This window comes from Leptonotus elevatus, chromosome 4 (genome assembly GCF_054856555.1).
Source record: "Leptonotus elevatus isolate MCC_2025b chromosome 4, RoL_Lele_1.0, whole genome shotgun sequence".
Lineage (NCBI taxonomy): Eukaryota > Metazoa > Chordata > Actinopteri > Syngnathiformes > Syngnathidae > Leptonotus > Leptonotus elevatus.
The window spans coordinates 1,408,948-1,436,435 of NC_141242.1; the positions used below are offsets into that span (position 1 = coordinate 1,408,948).

The 27,488-nt window shown below is 41.9% G+C and overlaps 2 protein-coding genes across 2 annotated transcripts; both read right to left on the reverse strand.

The window, feature by feature from the left end:
* Positions 1–500: 500 nt before the first annotated feature.
* bet1l (Bet1 golgi vesicular membrane trafficking protein-like) lies at positions 501–3,830 on the reverse strand. The gene is made up of 4 exons (XM_086073128.1): positions 3,774–3,830; positions 3,351–3,436; positions 1,166–1,222; positions 501–1,089 (listed from the first exon to the last, which is right to left on the reverse strand). Exons 1-4 carry the CDS (start codon positions 3,793–3,795, stop codon positions 922–924), a joined length of 333 nt encoding a protein of 110 aa, XP_085929254.1. The 5' UTR covers positions 3,796–3,830; the 3' UTR covers positions 501–921.
* Positions 3,831–4,507: 677 nt separating this feature from the next.
* LOC147174932 (plasma membrane calcium-transporting ATPase 1-like) lies at positions 4,508–27,197 on the reverse strand. Its single transcript, XM_086073127.1, has 21 exons — positions 26,937–27,197; positions 24,513–24,806; positions 21,514–21,711; positions 21,029–21,286; positions 19,984–20,109; positions 18,813–18,992; positions 18,709–18,735; positions 16,747–16,893; positions 14,785–14,999; positions 13,666–13,908; positions 13,271–13,512; positions 11,726–11,960; positions 10,877–11,056; positions 10,542–10,629; positions 9,112–9,218; positions 8,352–8,543; positions 8,046–8,259; positions 6,779–6,990; positions 6,214–6,321; positions 5,931–6,119; positions 4,508–5,443 (listed from the first exon to the last, which is right to left on the reverse strand). The coding sequence occupies exons 2-21, from the start codon at positions 24,712–24,714 to the stop codon at positions 5,066–5,068; spliced, it is 3,741 nt and encodes a 1,246-aa protein (XP_085929253.1). The 5' UTR covers positions 24,715–24,806; positions 26,937–27,197; the 3' UTR covers positions 4,508–5,065.
* Positions 27,198–27,488: the final 291 nt, after the last annotated feature.

The window sequence follows — 27,488 nt, forward strand, 5'->3', positions numbered from 1 at the left end:
CCTGGAAATCCAGACTCACTCGCGGCTTTTGTGAGTGGCATTTCTGAGGCGGGGCAAACCTGAGCTAACAAGACAGTGGTCTGAACCAATGAGCGAAGAGCAGACGTGACGTCAGAAAAGTGACTCGTTGGAAGTCGGAGTAAAAATCAAACATGGTTACTAGCCGAAGTGAATGACGTTGTCGTTGCGGGGAAAACTTTGAAGAGTGACGTTGCTCACGAAGACGTCACGCAAATCAAATTTGATTGGGCCGTCCTGTTTTCGGACGGAGCCGAATCACCGTCTATGGCTGCTTTTCCAGACCCACTTTTTGAAGAAAGTGGGTGTGGCCTGCCGATGTGTGAAACCCGGAAGTGGAAAGTCCGTGGCATCTCCCTCCATTAGTGATTAATTACAGCTATTTTGTAGTGGAAGGTTCAGTGGGTCCATTGATTTATATATAACCATTTTCCATTTAATACAAACTTATTAACCATACTTTTTTTTTTCAGAAAAAAAAATCAGTATTGAAAACTATTTATTTTTAGTTAAATGTAAGTCAACACAAAAGCAGAATGGAATCGAAAAGCCATGTGGCAAGAAATGTATAAACTAAAAATATAACAAAAATAAATATGTAGCAATAAATCTGGCAGTATCAGGATCAACAGGAACATTTACATCATATCTTTTACAAACTATCTTTGACTTCTTTATCGTTAAGAAACTGTACACAACCATTTTAAATTAGCAAAACATAAACCACACTTCTCCCAGAGATGTTCTTAAATCTCGATGGACCGAAAAGAAGTCTTTTGTTTCCAAGCTGCTGCTCACGCGCTCTTTGCCGCCCCCTGCAGATCGCTTCCATGCCTCCCCTTTCTTTCCTTTCCCGTCTCGCGCTCATCTGCGGCGGGGGGCGGCCCAGAGTCGGCGGGCGTCTCAGCGTCGCATCCTGTTGACGGCGTAGTAGAGCAGGAAGAAGAAGACCACCAGGCCGATGGTGACGAAGCAAATGATGCGGCGGTTGTCGCGTCCCGAGCGCAACATGGTGGAGAAGCGCTTGACGCTGCCGCCCAGCAGGCCAGTCGTGCTCATGAAGTTGTTGTCCTGGCGGGAGCAGCAAGTACGTCAAAATGCACAGTCAAGTTGTCACTTTCGGCGACATGGTGTGTTTTCAACTCACCATGTTGTCCAAATAGTCGTTTTGATCGTCGGCGTCTCTGTCAATGTCGTACGCCAGCTGTCGGGAAAGGTTCCACACGTAAGATGGCGGCCAACGCTTGTGATTATCGTGACCAAAATGAGAGACTGAATGCAGTGGTGCCTTGATTGGGCTCATCAATCGATCGATCAAATTTGAATCATAATCACAATTCTGGGAGCCACAATTAACGAACCTCAGTGATTTTTACATTTTAAAAGCAACCTCTGCTGAATTTCTTGTTGAGCACTTTCTCAACCAGTAAGCTAGCCGACCACCAGGGGGCGATGCATGGTTAAATCTTCATTTAGATGTGCAAGACATTAAACAAGTTCATAGCACATTTACTCAGGTAGACCTTGGTGAATTTTTAATTTGTGGGGAAATTAGTTTTTCTTGTCTTATTATTTAGCAATTATTCTAAAATTATAATTAGCATTTATTCTAAAATTAGAATCAATTTGATATAAAGTCACTTTTTGACTCGCGACTGCCACCTCTGGCCCAAAGCGTTACTGCAACATTTGTGTCAGGCTCGTTCATGGTGCGCGTGCGAGTACGTGCACGATCTTAAAGCGACAGCCACAGTTGACAAACGAAGACATGACTGCAAATGAGATCAGAATAAACTCCGCCCCTCCCCTCGCACACTCTACTATAAAGGGAAGATCAAAGCTTGACAGGTGCAGTCAGAGTAAAACAGTCAGGGCTCTTCGTACTCATCTGGGCATTGGTGGAGCATGCATGATGTCGAAAAAGCTTTAATAAGACCTTTTTAAACGGCACAATGTACCGTTAAAGTTTCATGTTTATGTTGCATGAAACTTAGCATATTGTATGGTTAAAAAGTAGAATAAAAATACAAATGTTTTCTCAAACTTTATGAACAATTGTACTTAATATTCATGATTACAATTTTGATAAAAAAAAAAAAAAACATAATTGTGAAAAAAATGTGGGCTAATAATCGTGTAGCCCTAGTTTTGACTTTGGACAATTTTTGTCTTGCAATATGAACAAAACTTTGACATGCATTATGTTCCAGACTAGGGCTGCTCGATTAAGGAAAAAATAATGATCACGATTATTTTGGCAAAAATTGAAATTACGATTATTCAAACGATTATTTATTTTTTGGTACAAAACAAGAAAATGTTTTAAGCATTTAAGACCAATTTAAAAAAAATAGAAACACTCTAATTACGTTCCTTTTAAACCAAACAGAATATATAATATATATTTATGATAATATATATTTATTTTGGCAAAAACAAAGTTGCAGTGCAGCTTAGCCCTTTGCAGTATGATGCTTTATTTTTTTGGCACAAAACAAGACAATATTTAAACGAAAAAATTGACATACAATTCTTTGAAACACTAATCATGTAAATTCCTTTTGGATTAAACAAAATGTGTTATTTTTAAATAAAAAAAAGGTGCAAATGTATACATTTTAACAACAACAAAATTAATATAATATTTTTATGATTATTTAGATTTTGTAGTTGTAGAGTGTAATAATTGAAATTGTAAATTAATTTCGATTAATTGCACAGCACTTAGATGGCAGCAACCAACTGAACCAAATGCAGAACCATCAATTGGTGCTGGTTTCCTTGCACAATACATCCGGTACTTTCACGGTTGTACTGAAAGTTTTTGTTTGTCATTTATGCGGACAACAAATATTTCTGTGTAGTTTTTCACTAAAGATTATTTCAATAATCTGTCGATATTTTTTTCAGAATCTAGTTTTAATGCTTGAGTATTTTGGTAAAAAGATACACTACTTTTACTCCATTACATTGATAAGGGAGATTTATGCCTCATATTCTGTCGCATGTCACCAATCCAACGCAAACGAGAGCAACTCCATTTGACCAATCAAACGGAGCCAGGCAGTCACATGGCCGCACACAAAGTCTCAAGTTGTCATCTGTCTGCCGAAAATGTCCACTTCAAACTCGGTCAAGCAATCGCTGCCTCGTAAACATTTTGTGCTGTTTGATGAGTATAAACAAATGATTCAAGATTGATTTTATAGTGTCCAATTTGCCTTAACTTATTTATTTTTTTTAGCATTGTTTCAGTTAAGTGGTATTGTTCGGCAAGTAGAATGTGGCTACCCATCTGTGATGTTTGAAAATGACACACTTGATCTACTTACAGATTTGAGTCGGGAAACTTTTATGGCCAAGTTGTCTGTCAGACGCTTGTTTTCGGCGTCCAGCATATCCTGCACCGAGCCATGACCTGCCAGGACAAACACGTGACGTTACAACCTTTTGTAACACAGCAGCTCATTGTATGACACACACGAGATCAGATTCGACCACGTTGGCTGTCATACGTTTGGATTAAAGGACAATTGTTTCGTCAAAAGCAAAACGAGCACGTCGTCAGATGGGAAAGAAAGTCGTCGATCAACTAGCTTCCGAGCGTCAATTTCGAGTCTTACGTTGCGGCTAACTACGTGGCAACTGTGTTCCTACTTTTTAAAATAGAAATCGTCGTAAAACGAAACTTAAAAACAGGGTTATGTGTAGTTAACGTGGTTCTTTTGCAGACTCAGACGTGTCAAAACAAATACCTCCGTTCCAGTCCGCCGCCATTTTGGCAAGTGACGTCACGCGCTGTTGCAGCCGGCTCGGAGCCCACCGTGATTGGACAGGGGCCGCGTGACGACATGTCATAAACAGGAAGTGACTGGTGATTTCAGTTTTAAAAATTCCTGCTGGCTTCTCGTTCTTTTTAATTTTTCTGTATTAATATCGTTGTCTGTTTACCAAAAAGTGGTGATTTTCATTTGGTGTTTGCGTGAGAAAAAATGTATAGCGTTTCTCGTTTTTTAAATATTTTATTTTTATTGAAATCTTTAAAAGTTTGTTTTCCTCGGTGCACTCGCGTGCTGCTTTCCCCTACGTTTGCTATTATTACCTATTGTTTTTATATTGTGTTTTATTTTCAGTTTTATGTACAGCACTTTTGCCCCCCACCTGCTTTATAAAGTTGAGGTCAAAGTCCACTTAAATAATGTTATAACTCAATACCTCCACTAGAGGGCTGCAGAGGGTATGTGGTTGATGAAATATCAATATTAAGAGTTTTGTTTTTTCCCCACCATTACATTTTAAACACACTTTTACTTTTCCGGGTCCCTTTGGTCATTTAAAAAATCAAATGAGGCCCGTGAGTACAAAAGCCCCTTTTTCTTTAGACTGGGACTTAACTCGTGTACAAAAATCAATTTATAACAATTATCGCCATCATTTAATAATAATTATAGTGACAATACTACTATCACGTTTAATGAAAAGTCGAGAATTTGTGTGTAAAACAGACAAAAGCTATTTATTTTAAAAACCAACATCCAGTGAATAAAAAAAAATGTACGCATGAAAATGCACTGTCAATATTCAATTCAAATCCGTTTTTTTCCCCCATGACTAGAAAATGAATATAAATATATAATTTCAACCTTATTTGGGCATTTTATATTCAATATATAAAAATGAACCCCGAACAACAGTGAATATAATACATTGGATTAAGAAAAAAGTTAGTTTTTCTGTTTAAGATCCAATTTTTAAATTTAAGAATATACTGGGACATTTTCTTTCCTTTTGATTGTGAAAGTCAAGACCTAAAACCAATTTCTTTCTTTACAAAAACACACAAAACATACAATTAAGACACCAACCAACCTGGCTGTCTAATGTACAAACACAAAGTCACAGATCCATCACATTAATATCTAAGTGATTATCGATTAACAAATCACCTTCCGCTAACGCACACCTGCAAGAGTTCACGTCTAGTAACGCAAAGAATGTTACTTCCTGGTTCTCAACCAATCAGGTGGCTCTTTTCATTTAGCTGTTTTCAGAGCGAGGTTTCCAGGCTGTGCAGCGGACTTCCCGGACAGGGCGGCAGCCCCCCGGAATTGGCGGAGATCAAACCCGCGGCCCTGGCCTGAGGGGCCTGCTGGTCCTTGAGGAGCGGGGGTGGCAGTACGGGACGCTCTCGCTCCGGGGGGGCGGCGGCGGCGGCGAGGGTGTTGTTGGGGACCACCACGCAGTTGCGCTTGGTGGGCGCGTCGTCCTCGCCCTCCAGCTCGTCGATGAGCGGGATGTGCGGCTCCGAGTCCTCGATGCGGAACTCGGGGTGGGTCATGAAGTTGTGGATGGAGCTGCGCGACTCGGGGGTCTCCAGGTTCTCATACGGGGACACGCTGTCGCGGAAGGCGTTCACCACGCGGATCTGGGAAATGGGAGGTAGGAAAGGCCAGGGTGCTGTCATCTGTCACGTTTATATTTGACTCAGTCACTCGCAGCCATTTTCACTGAAGCAACCCCCTTCGCTCACGGCTGTTTGACTGGATTTTGACTGATTTTGCAAGGCCCACGGAATATTGTGTTATATTGCTATCAAATCATGGAAGCTGCCAAAAGAAAGATTAGAGTCTCTACTTTCATCAGGAATTATTTTTTATTTTTTTTTGTTTCCGTTAGCTAAGTTCTTCATTATTCACAAATCTGAGAGAACTATGGAGAAATCAGCTTGTTTTAATATGGCTCTGGGTGATCTCTTATACTCTGCTGCCACCTGCTGGCCGTTTTTGTACCATTGCTTCAACCGTTTTCCGTCCCCTTTTGTTTTTTTAAAGAATGAAATAGACGTATTGACTTGAAGTGAGCTATTAGGCTAACGACGGGATGTTTTCAAGGAAGGAAGGACGGAAGCCGACCTGCGTCTGTATGCGCTGCAGGCCCCGGCACCAGAGATCCTGGCCCCTCCTGAGCTCCATCTCGGCGTGGTCGATCTCGTCGGGGTCCTTCATCTCCTCCAGCTCCTCCTCGGGGATCTCCTCCTGCTGGGTGCCGTGGCCCGCCGTCTTCAGGAACTTCAGCCAGCGGGTGGGCACGCTGGACACCAGCTGGGTGCACGGGAGCAAAGGGGGCGCAAGGGGGCAAAGGTCGTCAGCGAGTCAGTCCCGTCGGCGAACTCGGCGCCGTCCCGATCCGTCTCACCTGTCCCCACAGGAGGCTGCCGAAGCCCAGCAAGACGCACCAGAGCCACTGCTCCGCACTCAGGCTCACGCAGCTGAAAGGCTTGCCGCCAAACTGCACGATCAGCACCTGCCGCCGAAAAGGCCGCAACAATTGCATTCATTGGGTATTATTTCTTTTTTTTTTTGTATTTCTTTTTTTTTTTAATTTTTTTAATTTTTTTATTTTTTTTATTTATTTTTTATTTATTTTTTTAATAAAGAGGTCAGTATTGTTCATTCGGAAATGTCATCATCATTGCTCTTTATTTTTTATTATTTTTTATTTTTATTTTTTTGTGTGTGTGTGGGTGAGTATGTGTATGTGCGTGCGTGCGTGTGTGCGTGCGTGCGTGTATTTGTTAGCTCACCAAAAAAACCTATAAGAAAAAATCTCATTCCGTTCACCTAAACCGAACACCGCCGTCAGGAGACCCGAGGAAGGACCAAAGAAAACCAAGGAAGGTGAAATCCAGCACCGACCAGGCACCACCCACCAGAACTCCTCCCCATTGGGTATTATTTCTTGCGTCGCAGGCGTGTCTTACCTGAACCAGGAAGGTGCCAAAGACGATGGAGCAGAAAATGGGGTTGTCGAGGACGCCGTCGAAGATGTTCCTCTCGCCGTGGATCTTGCGGGCGTTGAGCTCGTTGAAGATCTGCATCAGCACGAAGGTGTTGAACACCATGGTGTAGTGCTCCGACGGGGGCGCGTGCAGCGGCGCGTTGCGACCGCAGTCCATGTCCAGCAGAAGCTCACCTATCCAAAACAAACACACAAATTGCACTTCAAATTACTTTTACTCTCACTTTCATTTTTTTGTTTTTACTTTGAATATTTTGCTTATTTTTACTTTTATTTTCACATTTTTAAGTTTTACTTTTTAATTTCTATTTTTTCTTTAGCGAGCTAGCACCTAAGGCCTTTCATTTACTTTTAGCCCATTTTTCTTTTATTTGTATTTTTATTTGTACATTTATTTTTTCTTTTATTGATGCCTTTACTTTGTTTTTGCCTTTAAAAAAAAATCTGATTATGAGCTTTATTGTACATTTACTTTTATTTGTATTTTTTATATATATTAATAAATAAATAAACATAAACTAAAAATATTTTTATTTGTACTTTTACTTGATCTTTTTTTTTAATACAGTAGTTGCATTTTTTTGTTATTTATTTTTTACTTATGTTTTTGGCTTTATTGCTTTTACATGTATTTTTTTACTTTTATTTTTTGTGTTCTAGTTTTTTTACTTTATTTTTATTTGTTCTTTGACTTTATGTTTTTGCTTTTATTAATTGTTAGCTTTAATTTTTATTTATTTGTACTTTTGTGTAATTTTACTTTTGTTATTGCTTTTCTTTCTATTTTTACTTTTATTTAAATTTTTTGTTTAGTATTTTATTTTTAACTTTTACTTGATGTTTTTGCTTTTTAATTTGCTTTTGAACTCCATTGTACTTTTATTTTGAGTTATAATTGTAAAAATATTTTTCAATGTATTTTTATTTGTACTTTGACTTTTTGTCTTTTTAAATACAGTAGTTGTCTTTTTTTTAGTTCATGTTTTTATTCTTGGCTTTATTTTAAATCAATTTAGCTGTCTATTTTTCAGTTTTACTTATGTTGTTTTTTCTCCTTTTGATTGGATTTTCATTTCAGGTTTTTAGTTTCGCCTTATTGACGTTTCCCCCTTTTATTTGGACTCGTATGATTATTTTTCTTTGAACCGGAATTTTTAATTTCCCCTTTATTTTGAAGTTTTTATTCTTATTTTGCCGATCTCTATTTTTGTCTGTTTTCTGTGACGGACCGACAAAGAGCAGCGTGAAGATGACGGTGAGCTGGTAGACGGCGTGTCCCAGGATGTTCTTCATCATGGTGCGCGAGATCAGCGGCTTGCTGCGTCCGTAGGGGCTGCGCAGCAGCAGCGCCTCGGTCGGCGGCTCGGTGGCCAGCGCCAGCGAGGCGAACGTGTCCATGATCAGGTTGACCCACAGCATCTGCACCGCCTTCAGGGGCGAGTCCTGCGGGAGGGTACGGGAAGCGGGCGGACGGCGTGAGAAGCGAGCGGGCGGGGCGGGGCGGGGCTCGTCACGCAGGTCGGCGGCCCGCCTACCTGCGTGACGCAGGCGCCGGTGAAGGCCACGATGACGGCCACCACGTTGACGGTGAGCTGGAACTGCAGGAACTTGGAGATGCTGTCGTAGACGTTGCGTCCCCACATGACGGCCTTGACGATGCTGCTGAAGTTGTCGTCCGTCAGGATGATGTCCGACGCCTCCTTGGCCACGTCCGTCCCTGCGATGCCCTGCCGAGCAAACAACACGTCGCCTGAGTTCACTTTTGCCTTTCATTTGATTCATTTCCTTTATTTGACTTCACCTCGTCTTTTATTTATTTTGATTTCAGTTAGTTTCACTCTTAAAATGAGCCGATTTCTTATATCATTTGATATTATTAACCTGTCTATTATTTGACTTCATTTGGTGCATTTTATTATTTATTGTCTCATTTTTCTTCATTTTATGTCATTTTATTTTTTATTTCATTTTATTTGCTTTTATATTATTGTATTATCTTTTAAAAATAATTTAGCATTCTAATTATTTTTATTCTATTGTATTTTATAGAATTGCTTTATATTTTATTTTAACTTTTATTTTATTTCTTTTTATTTTATTCCATTGTACTCAATTCATTGTATTTCTTTCATTTATTTTCATGTCTTTTTATTTGATTTTTTATTTCATTTAACTATTGTATTTAGAATTGGATTTTAATTGAATATACTGCAGTCTGTTTGTCTGTACGACGGCTGTTTGAGTATTTTTGCGCACTGGCCACATTTGTACATTTGCGATTGCGTCATCGGTTACCATGGCGAAGCCGACGTCGGCCTTCTTGAGGGCGGGGCCGTCGTTGGTGCCGTCTCCGGTCACGGCGACGACCTGCCTCTGCTCCAGCACCGAGCTGTCTATGATGCCTGAAAGAGGAAGATGTAGCGACAGGCTGAATGAAAACCTGCTCTCTCAGGGTTCTTGACCTTGGCGGGGCCAACTTGATGTCCCCCGAAAATGTTTTGTTGACGAGGTTTTGCCATGGGGATGGTCATAACTTTGATTTACTTTAAGTACAATGGGCGACGGATGGGCATGCCCCGAACAACTTGCGCACCAAAATCAATTCACCACCACCCCAAAATCCTGTTCAAGAACGAATTAAATTTTCTACAAAACTCTGTCAAAAACATAATTGTGAAACACTGGTCTGTTCACTCATTACTGACTAAGAAGCATCCAGACTTCCAATCTTGAGGCAACATAATTCTGTCCCGCCCCCATGAAGTGAGGAACGTGAACTGCTCGCCAGCCAATCGCAGGGCACAAATTGGACAAACCAACACTCACATTCGCACGGACAATTTGGAGTCTTCAATCAACCTGGCATGCACGTTTTTGGAATGTGGGAGGAAACCAGAGGTGGCAAATCCAGGTCCAGAAAGTATAAACCCTGCCACAGTTTGGCTTTAGCCCCTTGTGCGAGCTAGCTAGCTCGCGAGCAGGTAAATAAGCACCCGAGGAGCTAGCTAGGGAGCTAGCTTGCTACTGTTGGATTATTAACATTGTTTTTCAGTTTCAATTTATATTTTAACCGTTTTGGATATTAGTTATAAAGATATAAATATAAGACAACAGTTAATTCATATGTTAAGCCAACTATAGTCCTTTGTTCTCTTGCCTGGGAAAGAGAAGGGTAACAGGTTTCTTTTCTAAGGGGAGTATAGTTTGTACCAGTCTGTGTCCGGTCGAAGAGAGTCCAAGGACAGGCTGATTTACTATTGTTCAAGTCTAATCTGATTTGTACTCATGGGAATTTGCCCATGGGAGGGGAGAGGAAACTTTTCGTATTCACTGAGTTTCAATAAATAACTGTGTGCGAGAGGAAGAGGCACACACAATCTGAACGGAACACGGCTTGAGTGTCTTCATTTTGTGTGATCAGAAGCTTCTGACTAATTACCTTTGCAAAGGGACTTCTTCACCAGAATCTCACCATTCATTTATTGAACACGCAAAGAGTACAATACAAATATTGTCTACTCTATCACTAGCTAGCACCTGGGGCTAAAGCCAAACTGTGGCAGGGTTTATACTTTCTGGACCTGGATTTGCCACTTCTGGAGGAAACTGGAGGGACGCAGAAAACCAGAGGTGGCAAACCCAGGTCCAGTAAGTAAAAATCCAGTCAGAGTTTGTACTCAACCGGCAGCTAAAGGAGCTGGAGCTTCCCTTCTTCTTTTCCTTACCTTTGACGAGGGTGTGCTTGTCAGTGGGCGACGACCGGGCCAGGACTCGGAGCTTGGGCCAGATCTTGTCAATTCGCTCCTGCTCGATCTGTGACGACAACAGCAAAAGTCAGTCAACTTCAGAGGTGGCAAATCCAGGTCCAGAAAGTAAAAAACCTGCCACGGTTTGTCTTTAGCCCCAGGTGCTAGCTAGCTAGCTCCCTAGCTAGCTCACATGGTGCTTGTTTACCTGCTAGGGAGCTAGCTAGCTAACCGTGGCAGGGTTTTTACTTTCTCGACCTGCATTTGCCACCTCGGATCGACTTCCCGCATCGATTGACGGCTCCGATACGGACCTCGCCCAGCTGGTTGCGGATGCGTCTGTTGAACTCTTTTCCCTCCAGGCACAGGAAGTCGTCCCCGGGATTCAGGATGCCGCACTTGCTGGCGATGGCACGCGCCGTGTTGATGTTGTCTCCCGTCACCATACGCACCGTGATGCCCGCACGCTGGCATTTCCTGATGGCGTCCGGCACCTGATGACATCACAGGAAGTTCAGACGTTCGTGCAGAGGTCAGAGGTGTCAAATCCCGGTCCAGAAAGTAAACACGAGGGCCGGCTATCGATTCTAATTTCCTCAATTGATTCGATTTTGATTCACAAGAGTTCAGTTGGACTTGATTGAGATTTTTTTCCGATTCGATTCGATTCACTTGACTTCAATCTGATATTGATTAATTACGGAACATCACTTTTCTTAGATATCAAGGACATGATAAAACTCCACAAAAATAAAATTTGCGGAGGCAGTAACTGGTTAAATAATTTAGTTTATTAAGAAAATACTTTAAAATTCATGTGAACAGTAAGCTTTAAGAAAACAGTAAGATACAAAAAGTTGTTGAAAAAATGTGACTTTAAAATGAATTTTTTTTATGAATGTATGAGGAAAAGTTTAAAATAATCGATTCATGGTTTTATGAATCAATGTCAGGCTCGAAAAGGAAAATTGATTCGATATTGATTATTCGATTTTTTAAAAGCCAGCCCTAGCAAAAACCCGTCCACAGTCAGGTGCTTCTATTTAACCGGCAGGTAAACGAGCTCCCGGTTGAGAAGACGCAACTGTGGCAGGGTTTTTATTTTCCGAACCTGGATTTGATTCTTCTGGCAAGTCAAATCGGGAAACTTGAGTTTCACGCACCTCAGGTCTGACAGGATCCTCGATGCCAACCACGGCAATGCAGGTGAGTCCGGTGAGGATGTCGGCCTCGTCGTCCCAGTCGGGCTGGTCGGCGGCGGCAAAGTCCCGATAGGCGAGGCAGATGGTCCTCAGGCCCTCGGATGCCATGGGTTCGATCACCGTCTTCATCAGTTTCTCCCGGTCGCGAGGCTTGAAGGCTTTGGCCACGCCGTTCTCCGTCAGGATCTTGCAGCACCTGCCAGGACGACGGGGACGGGCGGTCACAAGGGAGGGATGCCGGCGGTGGGTGGAGTCAGGGCGGGGGTCAAAGTTGGGAGAATAAGTCACAAGTGCAAGCCTATGGAGGACCAAAACTGCCAAGATTAAAAATGAATAAATCAATCAATCAATGTGAAAATAAAAACGGATATGAAAAATATAGTTGGAAAACTAAGAACAAAAAATAAATAAAAATAAAATAAAAATAAAAATAAAAAATATATATAAATAGAAATAAAAACAAAACAAATATATACTCATAAATAAAGGTAAAAAATATATATATATGTAAAACTAATAATGAAAATATATAAATAAATGTGGAAATAAATACAAAAATAAATATATAAATAGAAATACATATTAATCAATAAATAAAAACACTCTGCTCTCACATTTATTCATTTCATGCTGCAGACGCTCTGTCGGGACGAAATGTTATTCAAATGAGGGGGCGGTCCTAACTTGCGACTTGAGCGACAGTGGACGAGATAGTCATCCATTAATGGAGCTCTCCACGCAAGCCGGCGAGACACCCAAGACACGCTTAGGACCGCCCCCTCATTTGAATAACATTTCGTCCTGACAGAACGTCTGCAGCATGAAATAAATAAATGTGAGAGCAGAGTGTTTTTACTTATTGATTGATAGTTCATTCTATTTGTACATTTATTTATTTATTTTGAATCTTGTTTTTATTTTATTTTAAATTTTTACTTGTATTTATTGATTTATGGATTTATATATATTCTTTTGTTTTTATTGCCATTTATATTAATTTTTTTGTTCTTAATTTTTGAATTGTATTTTTTATGTCCGTTTTTATTTTCACTTTTATTAAAAAATAATTGTATTTAATCATTTATTTATGTTTTTAATCTTGGCAGTTTTAGTCCTCCATACTAGTCAATCTCAAGACTGTCAAGTGTGTCAAGCAAGTCCTAAGTTACTGTGGCAGACATCCACAAAGTCAAGCAGAGGTGGCAAATCCAGGTCCAGAAAGTAAAAACCCTGCCACAGTTTGGCTTTAGCCCAAGTTGCTAGCTAGCTAGCTCCCGAGCAGGTATCCAAGCCCTCGGGGGAAGCTAGCTAGGGAGCTCGCTAGCTAGCAACTTGGGCTAAAGCCAAACCGTGGCAGCGTTTTTCCTTTCTGGACCTGGATTTGCCTCCTGTGATGAGTCAAGCCAAGTCACGGGATCAGCAAGTCCTACGTCAAGTCCTGCTCATTCACATCATATATCGGCACACGAGCCCCTTTGCCTGCACGGGGGGGGGGGGGGGACCTACTTCCTGAGCAGGATCTCGGAGGCTCCCTTGCTGAACATGCGGTAGCTGCCATCGTGGTTCTTGAGCACGGTGCTCATGGACTTCCTGACCGAGTTGAAGGTGTACACCTTGAAGAGCTTCTCCTCGGGGATGTCGTTGCGAATGCTCTGGTAGTCCCGTCGCAGGTCCAAGCTCAGTCCCAGTAAGGCACATTCCGTCTTGTTGCCCACCTGGCGAGGAAGACCGCCCTCCTTGTCGGGGGCCTGCAGGAAATCAAAAGAACATGAAGCACGCGGTCCAGTCCGGTTGGAGAAGCCTGCTCTGCTGATCCGAGATCTCTTTGAACTCTGGTGGCATCCAGCCAGCGTCAACTTAGCCCAAGGTCTTGAATGGAAAGTCTATTTCCAACGTCTCACCATAATCTTTGTGGTGTAGGCGCAGTTGACCCCAATGCCAAGAACCAGCAGGTCTAGGATCTTGGCGGGCACCAGGCCGGCCTCGGGCACCTCCTTGTGGTAGCAGCCGGCCACGTAGGCCTGGACCACTTTCATGCGGTTCATGGTCAGCGTGCCCGTCTTGTCGGAGCAGATGGCGGTGGCGTTGCCCATCGTCTCGCAGGCGTCCAGGTGGCGCACCAGGTTGTTGTCCTTCATCATTTTCTAAAAAAACAAAAAACAAAGGGACCTCAAACATTTCCCTGAGGAACTCCATCGAAAACACATGGTTTTAATGGCAAAACACTGCGTTGGAATTAAATTGGAATTAATTAATCAATTAATATTATTAATTAATTATTAATATTGGTGTAAAAAAATACAAATAAAATACAAATTCCAACTTTTAACTTTGTTTAAATGTCTTAAAACATATGTTTATTGAACAACTTTTCAGATTTGTAAAATGTTTTTAAATCTATCAAAAAACTTCAGCGAGCTCCCGGCGGGTATGTCTTCAAAACTAAATGAAAAAGTAAAAATCATAGCTCCCTGTAGTTTTCTACAGTAAATATATTTTTCCCAAATTTCCAAATAACTGAAATGTTCAACTTTCACGTATCCGTGTTTTACTTTCAAAGAAAAACAAAAGACGCAGAGCAGCATCTCTCATAAAGTTAACAAAAAATCTAAATAAATAGTTCCCTGAGGTCAACACAGTTTTATATTCATATTTTTAAAATAAAGGCCAAATTGGTCACACAAGAACAAATCGACCCCAAACACTTCCCTGAGGTACGCCAATGAAAACACATTTTAATGGCAAAACATTGCATTGGGCTTAAACCTCTCGTGCCAAAATGAAAACGTTAGAATAAATGTACATATGTTATCCCATATTTACTCTTCTAGTATTGCAAAGCATGAAGTCGTGCAAAAAAAGAATAATCCAAGTCTCTTGTCTTCCTTCCTTTGTCTGTTGTTTATTAAAATGTTCTAAGTTGATTGAACCTGACCCTAAAAAATTTCCGTCCGAATAGAGACACTTTATGGACTAGAACTGCGGCGAGACTTTCTTCTTCTTGTACGAAGGCGACAAACCTTGACAGAGTAGGCCAATGAGATGGTGACGGCCAGAGGAAGACCTTCAGGCACCGCCACAACCAGCACGGTCACGCCGATGATGAAGAACTTGACCAAGAACTTGACGTAGACGGGCACGCACTCGGCAGTCCAGGCGACGCCCTGAATGCAGAAGGTGTCCACCAGGAAGCGGACGATGAGGATGATGACGGTCAGCGTCGACATGAACAGGCCTGCCGGAGCAATTTCAGGCTTTTTATCAAGACTCGTCAAAGTTCCTTTTTGCCGGATGTTCAAAACATTGCTATTGCGTTTGTCTTGGTTGATCCCTGGAAATGACCCTAAAATGGCCACTCCAAGCCAAGATGGCCGACTTCCTTTGTCATAGCTTCGTGAGGTTTCCACTTGACCAAATGAAGGGGCTGAATTCTGGACGTGAATGAATTTGTCTTTGAAAGCGTCGTAAGACTTTTTTTGGGGGGCGTCTGCTTTGTGGGCTGAATTAAAAAATAAAAAATAAAAAATAAAAAATAAAAAATAAAAAATAAAAAATAAAAAATAAAAAATAAAAAATAAAAAATAAAAAATATATATATATGTATATATATATATATATATATATATATATATATCAGATGCAGTGCTATGGATCCCGGCAATGCCCTGAAAAATTACAAATTAAATTAAATTAAACCAAGATGGCAGATTTCTGGTGTCCTTTCAGGCTTATTTGTGAGCCACGTCCACCAAATTTCACATTTCAAATGAAACTGCCTTCATCGGGTGAATAAAAAAAACTAAGTAGTGTTAATTTCGTCAATGGAAAAAAAATTTTTTTTTTGTCAACGCACATTTTTAACTGGACTAAAACTAGACTAGACTAAAACCCCTCATTAAGCAATAACTGGGACAGAATCAGTCTTCATTTTTGTCGACAAATGAAGACGAGACAAAAATGTTCTCCGCTTAATAAAAACCGGACATTTTGGTTCATGAACAAAAACAAGATCGTGTCGCTGCTAATCCGCCGCTGACACTGTCATGGCGGCAGCGAGCAAGTGCAACATGCACACCAACATTGGGACAGACAGAAGGTGGATTCACGGTGAAAGGTTAAAAGTAAATGAGAGTTATTCAGTAAAAAAAATAAAAAGTAAATTGGAGTTATAACGTAACATTAATCCAACAATAATGCTAATCCGACTGCTAACTAATGCTGGCTAAATTGCTAGCTTGTAGCATCGAGCCATATTAGCCGCTTGGTGATATGCTGTAATTGTGTGTCAAGTTGTTTTTCATAAAAAAGATGAGAGAAATGTTTATATGAAATAGTTTTAGATTCAAAACATAATCTGCTGACAAAAAAACCATAGAGGGGTAAAATGATTGTCCCGACTAAAATGAGATGAATTAAATAATGTTTTCTTGGACTAAAAGACTAAAACGCTAGCTTGATTTATTGTCGACTAAAAATGGACGAAACAAAAACGGATGAAAAAACTAACAAGCGTGATTGAAAATGGACTAAAACGGAGACTCAATTTTAAAATTAGCGGATAAAATGAATACTACTACAAAGCCAACAATTTTGGAAACGATCCCGTCTCAACCCAAAATGTTTGACTTGCTATTTCTTTGAGACTTTTTTGTAAGTCCGCTCATGCTAGCTGCTAAATGGACTGCTTTTTATACAGCACTTAAACGACAGCACATTAACAATATTTACAATTGAAGCCTCACAAACCCAACAATGGCCGACTGCTGCCAGGTCCACTGGGAGCAAATCGGGGTTCAGTGTCTTGCTCAAGGACACTTCCGCATGGTCACCGTGGGTGAGGATCGAACCCACAACCTCACGGATTTGGGAGACGACCGCTCTACCACTGAGCCACGCCGCCCCGAGGATACCAAAAGACCCCTGAATCTCGCGGTCGCTTTTCGACCCAAAACGCGGTATTTGCGACCTGAAACCGTCTGTACCTGCTTTGCCGATCTGCATGGCCATCTTGGTGAGCTTCCCTTGAAGGACTGACTTCTCCTTCTTCCTCAGGTTGCTTTTCTTCTTCTCTGGTTCGGCGTCCTCGTTGAGCGGTTCCATCTCCACGGCCGCGCCATCTTTGCTCTTCCCTGTCAGGGAAATGCCACATCGTCTTCACGTTTTACCAACCCGCGTGGATTCGTCTTTCACACCAAACTGACGGACTGTCCTAAATCGTTCAAACCCAAAAAACGTATACGTACGTTTTCTCAATACTTAGACGTTTATTTGTTTATTTATTTATTTCATGCTAGAGCATACAGAATGCTTTGATGCAGCAATGGTAGTAATTACAAAAACGGGAGGCAGGTGGCAGCAGAGTATAAGAGATCAGCCAGGGCCATTTTGCAACAAGCTCTTTTCGACAGATTTGTGAATAATGATGAAACTTAGCTCTATTCTAATGTTAATTGCTGCAAAATGGAAACCGTTAGAAATATACTTTTTTTTCCCTGATGAAAGAAGAGACTGTGGGCTGTGAGATTCTGCGGGCCTTGCAAAATCAGTCAAAATCCAATAAAACAGCCGGGAGCGGAGGGGGTTGCTTCAGTGAAAATGGCTGCCAGTGAATGAGTTCATATTCTGGTCACTTTGCACACGAAAGGATCAAAACAATCCAGCTCAGTGCGTTTTTCGTATTAGGTGCCATTAGATGTGTCCCTAATAAAGTGGCCCGCGCTGGAGTCGTTTGAACGGGAGCTAACAAGGTGTGACAGGAAAAGCTGGTGTGTGAGTGTGTGTCTTGATCCCAATAGGCTATTAGTGGACACGAAGAAGAAGAAGGAAGAAGAAGAAAGAGCAGCAGCAGTAACGAAAGAAGCTGCCGAGCTTAAGCGAGCTAATCTGCTTGCTCCTAATCACCATCAACAGAGTCGGGAGCACCTGCTGCTGGGGGAGGGGCGTCTCGGTAGATGGGGGTCAACCGGTGCCACGCGTTTCGCTAGAATCCACGAACCTGACCAAGGATCTAATCTGGAGCATATCCATGACGGCTGCCTGACTCCAAAAATAAAGTGCATTACGGTAACCCAGCCGAGATGTAACGAAGGAATTGATGACGACTGTTTCTGTATTACGGTAATCCAGACTCGACGTAACGAAGGAATTGATGACGACTGTTTCTGTATTACGGTAATCCAGACTAGACGTAACGAAGGAATTGATGACGACTGTTTCTGTATTACGGTAATCCATCTGAGATGTAACGAAGGAATTGATGACGACTGTTTCTGTATTACGGTAATCCAGCCGAGACGTAACGAAGGAGTGCTGTTGTGAAAGGAACACCAGCTGCCTAAAATAAGAAAAATTGGATTTAAGGAAAGCACCGATTTAAAATCACAGTCCCATTTAACAGTTCCAAGATGGTTGGCTTTAGATAAGACGCCAGGGGTTCACGTCAACAGGGGGGGCTGTACAAGTACTACTGGGACCAAACAGCATAACTTATTTTTTCTTTTCATTGAAAGTCAAGGATTTCAGTGCCATCCAGACTTTGATATTCTCCAGAGAGGACAAACATGACCTTAAGGAGAAATCATCCTTTTTTGCTGACTCTTCAGATGGAACCCAGGGCCAGCAAATACAATGGAAAGAGGAGGGGCCCCTAACTTGAACCCTGCGGAACACCGTACGGCAATGGGGCAAAAAGGATCCACGCCACGAACAATACCACTAATGCCCACTTGGTGCTGCAAATGAGCCAACAGAATCCTTTGGTCCGCCACATGGAACGTCGTTAGCCAAGAGGATGTCAGAAGAAATACTTCGAACCAGGACAGAACCAGAACGAGCCCGTTTGGAGCAGACACAACCAGATGCAGAACCAATGCAGACAATCACAGAAGCGGTCCGATCCGGTCAAAACCAGTTAGAAGCCGTTGTTGACAGATGCGGTAACTCACCTTTCTTGCCTTTTTCCTCTTTTTTACCTGCGGGGAAAAAAAGTGGCTGTTAGCAATTCGCTTACGAAATCCAATCCAATCAAATGCAAGCGGAGCAAACGTACTTTTCTTATCCTTTTTCTCTCTCTTCTTGCGCTCCTCTTTCCTCTTCTTCTTCTTCTCGGCTTTGTCGTCGTCGCCGTCGTCCTCGCTGGCGCCGAGCAACGCAAAGATGATGCCCGTCTGCGAGTTCACGCCCACCGCCGTCACCGCCATCTTGCCCGAACCCTCCATCACGTGAGTGCCTGGGCAAGTACGCAAATTGTGTCCATTTCGGATTCCAAAAACTGAACAAGACTCTTTTCGTCAACACACATTTTTTTTACCGGAATAAAACGAATCTAAGCGAGACTAAAACCCTCGTTAATAAACAATAACTGCGACTAAATCAGTCTGCATTTTCCTCGACGAATGAAGACGAAAGGAAAATGTACTTCACTTCAGAAAAACTGGACATTTTAGTTCATGACCAAAAACGAGAGGAAAATGATATGATTTTGTCAAATATCGTCTCTGCTAATCCGTCATGTGACACAGTCATGTGACACACGCCCCCTTTTCAAATCTGCAGCTAGCGAGTGCAACGCGCACAAACGCAAACAGACAGGAAGTGGAATCGCGGTGAAAGGTAAAAAAAAAAAAAGAAAAGAAAAGAAAAGGAAATGATCGTTAGAACGTAACATTAATCCTATAACGTCCCAACAATCATGTTAATCCAACCGCTAACTAACGCTGGTTAATTTACGATCTTGCATCATCGATCCATATTAGCCACTTGTTGATATTCTGTAATTGTGTGAAGTTGTTTTTCCATCGAAAAGACGAGAGAACAGTTTTTATGTGAGATAGTTTGAGATCCAAAATGTTCACCATAACCTGCTGGCAAAAAAAATGTACAGGCGTGAAATAATTGTCCTGACTAAGACTATGTTGATGTTGACAGGTTTTGTTGACTAAAACTAGACGAATACAATTTTGTTTTCTTGGACTAAAATAAAGATCAAAGTGCGAGATTTAGCATTTTTGACTCAATGTTAACTAAATAAAAACGGGATGAGGTTGACTAACGATGATAAAAACTAACAAGCGTGATTGAAACTGAGACTAAATTTAAAACTGGTGAATAAAATGAACACTGGTCCAAAACATATTATTGTGAGATCAATCAATACTGCAATCAAACGAAGAAGTTTCAAAGATGAAATCAATCAATCAATCAATCAATCAATGGAGCACCTGAGAGCAACATGGGGTCTTTGTCCGCGCTCTTTTTGACATGGTCCGACTCGCCGGTCAGGGAGCTCTCGTCGATCTTCAGGTCGTTGCCTTGGATGAGGACGCCGTCGGCGGGGAGGAGGTCGCCTGCGGGAGCCAGAGCGTAGTCACGGCAACCGAGACACGTTGGGGTACGAACGATCGGGATCGTCCTGCGAGACGTCTCCTTGAGGTCGCTTGACCGGTCCGTCCGTCAGGCGCGCGCATTGTTGTGAGATGCTTGGTTAGCCGCCGGTCAATTGGTCAGTGAGTTAGTATCGCGGCAACTTGGCAAGGGGAGATGTTCGGTCAGACGGGTTGATTAGTTAGTGATCCGTTAGTTAGTCAATTAAGTAGATAGATAGTTAATGATGTCGTTAGTTAGTCGATAGGAAGGTTGGTAGGTTGCTGTACGGCAGTCGTTGTCAGCATTTGTTAGGGTTAGCGTTAGAGGATTGGTTGGTCAGTCAACCAGTCGGTCAGTCGATTGGTCAGTCAGTTTGTGCGTTTTGGTTTGCTAGTTTTTAGATAGTTGGCTGGGCAGTCGGTAAACCAATCGGTCAATTGACTTTTGTGAGGTGTTGGTTGATTGGTTGGTTGGTTGGTAGGGTGGTCTATTGGTTAGTCAGTTAACAGTAGTAGTAGTCGTAGCTGTGGTTAGCTGGTTGGTCAGTCCATGAGTTAGTGAGTTGATTCACTGGTCAGTTAGTTTTTGTGAGATCGTTTTCAACGGTTGGACAGTTGACAAGTCGGTCTGACATTCAATTAGTCCTTCAGGGAGTTATTAAGTTAATCATCGTTGGTCATTCAGTCAGTCTTTAGAAGATAGTTGTTAGAGGGTAATTGATTGAGTAGTTAGTTATCTTTGAAGCTATTTAGTTAGTCAATTAGCCCGGCCATCTGTATGTTAGTTGTTAAATGGGTGTTGGTTAGTTAGTTAGTTAGTTAGTTAGTTAGTTAGTTAGTTAGTGAGTTGCCGGTCAATGAGTTAGCTGACTTGCTGTAAGCGGCGTAAGAAAGTACTGACCGTATTTGACGTGCGCGATGTCGCCCACGACGATGTCGGACACTTTGACGTGCGCCAGCTGGCCGGCGCGCAGCACGCTGAACTTTTGCTCCTGCTCGATGCGACTCTGCAGGCCTCGGAATTGTTTCTCTTTGCTCCAGTCGTTGAAGGCCGTCACCAGCACCACGCACGCCACCGACAGCAGGATGGCCGCGCCCTCGATCCAGCCCGTCTCCGCCTCGCCCTCGTCGCCCGCGCTGCCCGCCGCGCTCCCGCAACCTACGTGCGCACGTCACGTTCACCGGTTATGATTTCAACCCGTCGCGAGACAAGCGGTCACCCGGTTAATCGTACATCGCTGAATTGGTTAACCACGATTACAAAGTCATCGTCAACAAAGAGACGCGTTCAAATGTCGTTCTTCTCTTCCGGCGGTGCATTCGGGGCTTATGGGAAAATGCGGCTTTTTCGCGGGTGACAAGGAAAGCGAACCAGAGTGAACTCACTGTCCCTGTCGGCGTGCGGCGGTCGGTAGAAAGAAAGGCCAAGTGAAATGATGGCGGCCACTTCCAGGATGATGAGCGTCACATCCTGCAGCGCCTCCCACACTAACTGCACAAAGGTTTTTGGCTTCTTGGGGGGGATCACGTTGGGGCCGAACGCCTGCCGCCGACGCTCCAGGTCCTCCCACGAACCGTCCAGACCTCAAAGCGCAAAACACACACACACACACACACGCACGTATGTGCGCGTTACAACTACTTTTCACACGGTCAAAGGATTTCGTATTTCCTGGAATCGAGTGACCTGAACCTGCGTGCGCTCGATGTGTCGGTCACTTCATTACTTTGTAGTTAGTTCATGCAGCAAATGATAGTCAGTCAGTTAGTCAGTCAGTGGGCCAAATGGTATTCATCAGTCATTTTATTAGTTAGTTAGTTAGTTAGTTAGTTAGTTAGTTAGTTAGTTAGGCAAATGTTAATGATTCAGTCAGTTCATTAAATTTGTTAATTAATGGGCAAACGTTAGTTAGTTAGTTAGTTAGTGGGGCACATGTTATTCATCAGTTAGTTAGTTAATTAGTGGGGCAAGTTAGTTGGTGGTGCAAAAGTCAGTCAGTTTGTTATTTAGTTAGTTAGGCAAATGTTAATGATTCAGTCAGTTCATTAAATTTGTTAATTAATGGGCAAACTTTAGTTAGTTAGTTAGTGGGGCACATGTTATTCATCAGTTAGTTAGTTCATTAGTGGGGCAAGTTAGTTGGTGGTGCAAAAGTCAGTCAGTTAGTTATTTAGTTAGTTAGGCAAATGTTAATGATTCAGTCAGTTCATTAAATTTGTTAATTAATGGGCAAACGTTAGTTAGTTAGTTAGTTAGTTAGGGGGGCACATGTTATTCATCAGTTAGTTAGTTAATTAGTGGGGCAAGTTAGTTGGTGGTGCAAAAGTCAGCCAGTTTGTTATTTAGTTAGTTAGGCAAATGTTAATGATTCAGTCAGTTCATTAAATTTGTTAATTAATGGGCAAACGTTAGTTAGTTAGTGGGGCACATGTTATTCATCAGTTAGTTAGTTAATTAGTGGGGCAAGTTAGTTGGTGGTGCAAAAGTCAGTCAGTTTGTTATTTAGTTAGTTAGGCAAATGTTAATGATTCAGTCAGTTCATTAAATTTGTTAATTAATGGGCAAATGTTAGTTAGTTAGTTAGTGGGGCACATGTTATTCATCAGTTAGTTAGTTCATTAGTGGGGCAAGTTAGTTGGTGGTGCAAAAGTCAGTCAGTTAGTTATTTAGTTAGTTAGGCAAATGTTAATGATTCAGTCAGTTCATTAAATTTGTTAATTAATGGGCAAACGTTAGTTAGTTAGTTAGTTAGTTAGGGGGGCACATGTTATTCATCAGTTAGTTAGTTAATTAGTGGGGCAAGTTAGTTGGTGGTGCAAAAGTCAGCCAGTTTGTTATTTAGTTAGTTAGGCAAATGTTAATGATTCAGTCAGTTCATTAAATTTGTTAATTAATGGGCAAACGTTAGTTAGTTAGTGGGGCACATGTTATTCATCAGTTAGTTAGTTAATTAGTGGGGCAAGTTAGTTGGTGGTGCAAAAGTCAGTCAGTTTGTTATTTAGTTAGTTAGGCAAATGTTAATGATTCAGTCAGTTCATTAAATTTGTTAATTAATGGGCAAATGTTAGTTAGTTAGTTAGTGGGGCACATGTTATTCATCAGTTAGTTAGTTCATTAGTGGGGCAAGTTAGTTGGTGGTGCAAAAGTCAGTCAGTTAGTTATTTAGTTAGTTAGGCAAATGTTAATGATTCAGTCAGTTCATTAAATTTGTTAATTAATGGGCAAACGTTAGTTAGTTAGTTAGTTAGTTAGGGGGGCACATGTTATTCATCAGTTAGTTAGTTAATTAGTGGGGCAAGTTAGTTGGTGGTGCAAAAGTCAGCCAGTTTGTTATTTAGTTAGTTAGGCAAATGTTAATGATTCAGTCAGTTCATTAAATTTGTTAATTAATGGGCAAACGTTAGTTAGTTAGTGGGGCACATGTTATTCATCAGTTAGTTAGTTAATTAGTGGGGCAAGTTAGTTGGTGGTGCAAAAGTCAGTCAGTTTGTTATTTAGTTAGTTAGGCAAATGTTAATGATTCAGTCAGTTCATTAAATTTGTTAATTAATGGGCAAATGTTAGTTAGTTAGTTAGTTAGTTAGTGGTGCAAACGTTTGTCAGTCAGTTAGTTAATTGGTTAATGCATCAAATATTTGTGAGTGAGTGAGTGAGTCAGTAAGTCAATTAAGTGTACATTCTTCTCATGTTATTGACTGCATCGCAGCTGGCATCACACGCACACACACACGCACGCGTGCGCGCACACGCACGCGCAGGAAGTGGAGGTTGGGTTCGATGGATTTTTCAAGCTGTTGTTGACATTTTAGCGTGACTGGAGGTGTTGGCTGAGCGTGTGCAAGATTGGCAGACATGAATTAATGATGGTGGCAAATGTCACAAGTCACATTCTTCTCCAGCAATTGCGCAAGACGGCGACTTCACACATTTTCTACATACACGACAACCGGATGCGATTTCGAGATATTATTTTCAATTACGACAACTCCACAAATATGAATTCAATTAGATTTCCTATGCCTCTGTTGCTAAACGGTCTTTTGGTTCCTTGTGAAATGATTGTTTGGATTTTGATGATATTTAATCTCTCTCTCTCTTTATATATATATATATATATATATATATATATTATAGTACTGTAGCAATAGTTGTAGTTGAAAACACATAAAATAAATCAACACTCTGATTTGTATTTCATCATAATATATCATCTTATCTGGTTTCATTGTATTTCGTTTTGTTCATTTGAATGACATTTTGTACAATTCATCCTATTTTGCCAACAAGTAGCAATAATCGACCTGCCGTGGCGAAAGCTGCGTTCACTTGCATTGCGTCAACGACAATTGCCAGCCTCCGCTCAAACACACGCGCACTGACTGACCTTCGAGGGCGGAGGTTCTGAGCCTGGCGCAGAGTCCGTCCACGTCCTGGTAGCTGTGTCGGATCCTCTCGCGGGCGTCGTCGCCCCGCAGCTCCATGAGCGAGCGCAGCTCCTGGAGCGAGCAGCTGAACTCGGCCTCCAGGTAGGCGGAGCCGCGGCGGCCTCGCTTGCCGCCGCCGCCGCGGAAAGAGCTGTTGGCCATGTCGCCTCGGGGCGCCGGCCCGCGGCCTTCTCAGAGGTCAAACTCAGAGGTCGCGCTCAGAGCTCGGCGGGGCTCTGACGTGGACTCTGTGACTGTGGACGCACGCAGGGAGTTCACGGTCACGCATTCTCACAGTATGCTGAGAGACAGTCGAGTATCTACGACTTGAGAACGCGTGCTTGTCAGAGCGTTTTATTTGATTTTGTGCTCATAGCCAGTAGTTCATTTGATGTCATTTAATGAATTTATTTTCAAATTTTGGACTCAAAAAGTCAATTCATAATTCATTGTTGTTGTTTTTCCTGACTTTTGAACTTTTAAACAAGCATCTTTGACCCCCAACAGGAGGGTCAAAGATTTAATATACAATATAAATAATCCAAATGATATATATTTATTGATATGAAAATGAGGAAATGACTGTTCTCCCCATTTTTCACATTTTCATGGCACTTGTATGACGACGAATAATGTCCAGAAGGGGGCACGTGAGCCACCTTGGCAGTGTCAGAAAAAAGGGAGGAGCCACATTTGCCCTTATTTCCCGCAGTGAGCACCTTTTTATGTCAGTTAATAATGTCGAAAAATAAAGTGAGCTCCAGATGACACTATTAAATGTACCTTGTATAAATATTAACTCATTTTCTCCCAAAAACGTTCTAGTTGAAATATCACCTTGCTCCCAAAGACGTATTTTTACGTTTTTTATGTTGTTGTTTTATGCTAGAGCATACAGAAGGTTTTGATGCAGCCTCTGAACTGAAGAGAATGGTTGAAGCAATGGGCAGTTATTACAAAAATGGCCAGCAGGTGGCAGCAGAGTATACGAGATCAGCCAGGGCCATATTGCAAAAAGCTAATTTCACCACTGATTTGTGGATAATGATAAAATTTTGCTATATTCTAATGCTAATTGCTGCAAAACGGAAACAGATAGAAATATACTTTTTTTTCCTGATAAAAGAAGAGACTCTAATATTTCTTTTGGTAGCTTCCATGTTTTTATAGCAATAGAACACAATATTGTGTGAGCCTTGCAAAATCAGGTAAAATCCAATAAAACAGCCGGGAGCGAAGGGGGTTGCTTCAGTCAAAATGGCTGCGAGTGAATGAGTTAATACCAAATCTGCCACTATTTCTTCCAGTTAGTATGTTTTTTGTTTTGTTTTTACACTTGAATGATTTTTAATAATAACAAAAAGTATTAAACACGCTTAATCTATTTTTCATTTGTATCCGTGCTGGGTTGCCGCCCGTGACCTGCGGCGTAATCTGTGTCAATCAGTCAGCCTTAATCTGAGCCGGGGACGAAGGGACGGACGCACAGAAAAAGGAGGGAAGCTGGAAGTCACGGCAAGCCGAGACGCGGGGACGAGCCGTCGCTTCGCCGCCATCCAAATTAGCATCGTTGAGAATCGCTTGAATGAAGAGCAGGATGAAAATGTTGATTGTTATCATTTTCCTCCATTTTCTTATGTTTTGTATATTTCATAAGATGCTCATCATCGGCCCCCTCAATATATAATACATATATAAACCTAACACTAATAAAATGAAATAAAAAATAACATGGCCAGCAGAATTTTTTTTTTGTGCATGTTAATTCAATGATGTCGTTGTTTTTCCTGACTTTTGAACTTTTAGGCAACTTTGACCCCAAAATAACATAACATATTTATTTATATGTAAATGTGTAAATGACTGTTCTCCCCATTTTTCAAATTTTCATGAGATTTTTAAGCTTCGCCGACATACAACATAAATGGAAATATTTTAATTATACTTTAAATAACAATAAATTTCCATTTCTCTTTTATTGACACTTTTTGTTCATCTTTTTTGCAACTGTTTTTCTTAGCTTTAAACGAATCAATTTCATCGGCAACATATCAGGGTTGCAAAATATTTGATAGCTAATACACTTGAAAGCCGATAAAATAAAGTCAAATAAATGAATATTTGTTTTAGCTTTAGTTCGTTTTTTGTTATTGTTCTTAATTTAAAATGAGAAGATTTCCCTTACGGCGTAACAGGGGAGGGTTTTAAAAGACGCGTTCCTCTGGGGTTGGGTTCGGGTGAGCTCGTCAAAGTCACTAGAACGTCAACATGCAGTACATGACATGACAAAAGAAATCTTCTTAAATCATCTCAAAAATGACAAAACACCAACTGGTATACGCTACTAACCGACGAATGACGGAAGCGGAGGCAGTCGTACTTACACAAAGCTCCCCCATGGCCTCGGGTGAGCAGCGGGAATTAGCGGCGTTCCGATTACACTGAGCAGCGTCGCACACACGCGTCCCACAACCGCCCATAACCCGGCCAGCGCTCCTCAGCGACACACACACACACACACACACACGGCGGAGGGTCCCGAGGGGTCCCGTTGACGGCGCCCAAGTGGATTTTGACCTTCAGCGAGCTCCCCGCCGGCTGCTCTCCATGGCAGGACAAAAAAAAAACAGGAGCTGCGCGGAGGCTCAATGATTATCTGACGAAAGCCTCGCTTAATCTAATTAGACAATCTGTGGCCTCAGTCAACACTGACGCTCAAGCGCCGCCCCGACCGCCGCCAGGGGACACGCCCACATGCACACACACGCACACGCACCGGGGCTACAGGGGCCAGGTGGACCTGGTCTACAGGGTTAGTCATTTCCTGCGATTAAGGAATCACATCTGAAAGGATCACAAGCGACGGTACGCGTTCCAAGGCTGCAGGGAGTTTGTCAACAACCGCAAGACTTTCAGGGAGCAGGCCTACAGCAGGG

Coding starts and splice junctions, on each gene's coding strand:
- bet1l (XM_086073128.1), bottom strand. CDS start 3,795: ATGGCGGCGGACTGGAACGGAG. Junction 3,437..3,773: donor GGCGGCGGACTGGAACGGAG/GTATTTGTTTTG, acceptor TTGTCCTGGCAG/GTCATGGCTCGGTGCAGGAT. Junction 1,223..3,350: donor AAGTTTCCCGACTCAAATCT/GTAAGTAGATCA, acceptor CTTTCCCGACAG/CTGGCGTACGACATTGACAG.
- LOC147174932 (XM_086073127.1), bottom strand. CDS start 24,714: ATGGCCAACAGCTCTTTCCGCGGCGGCGGCGGCAAGCGAGGCCGCCGC. Junction 15,000..16,746: donor CATGCAGATCGGCAAAGCAG/GTACAGACGGTT, acceptor TTGCTCCGGCAG/GCCTGTTCATGTCGACGCTG. Junction 10,630..10,876: donor TCCGCAACCAGCTGGGCGAG/GTCCGTATCGGA, acceptor TTGTCGTCACAG/ATCGAGCAGGAGCGAATTGA.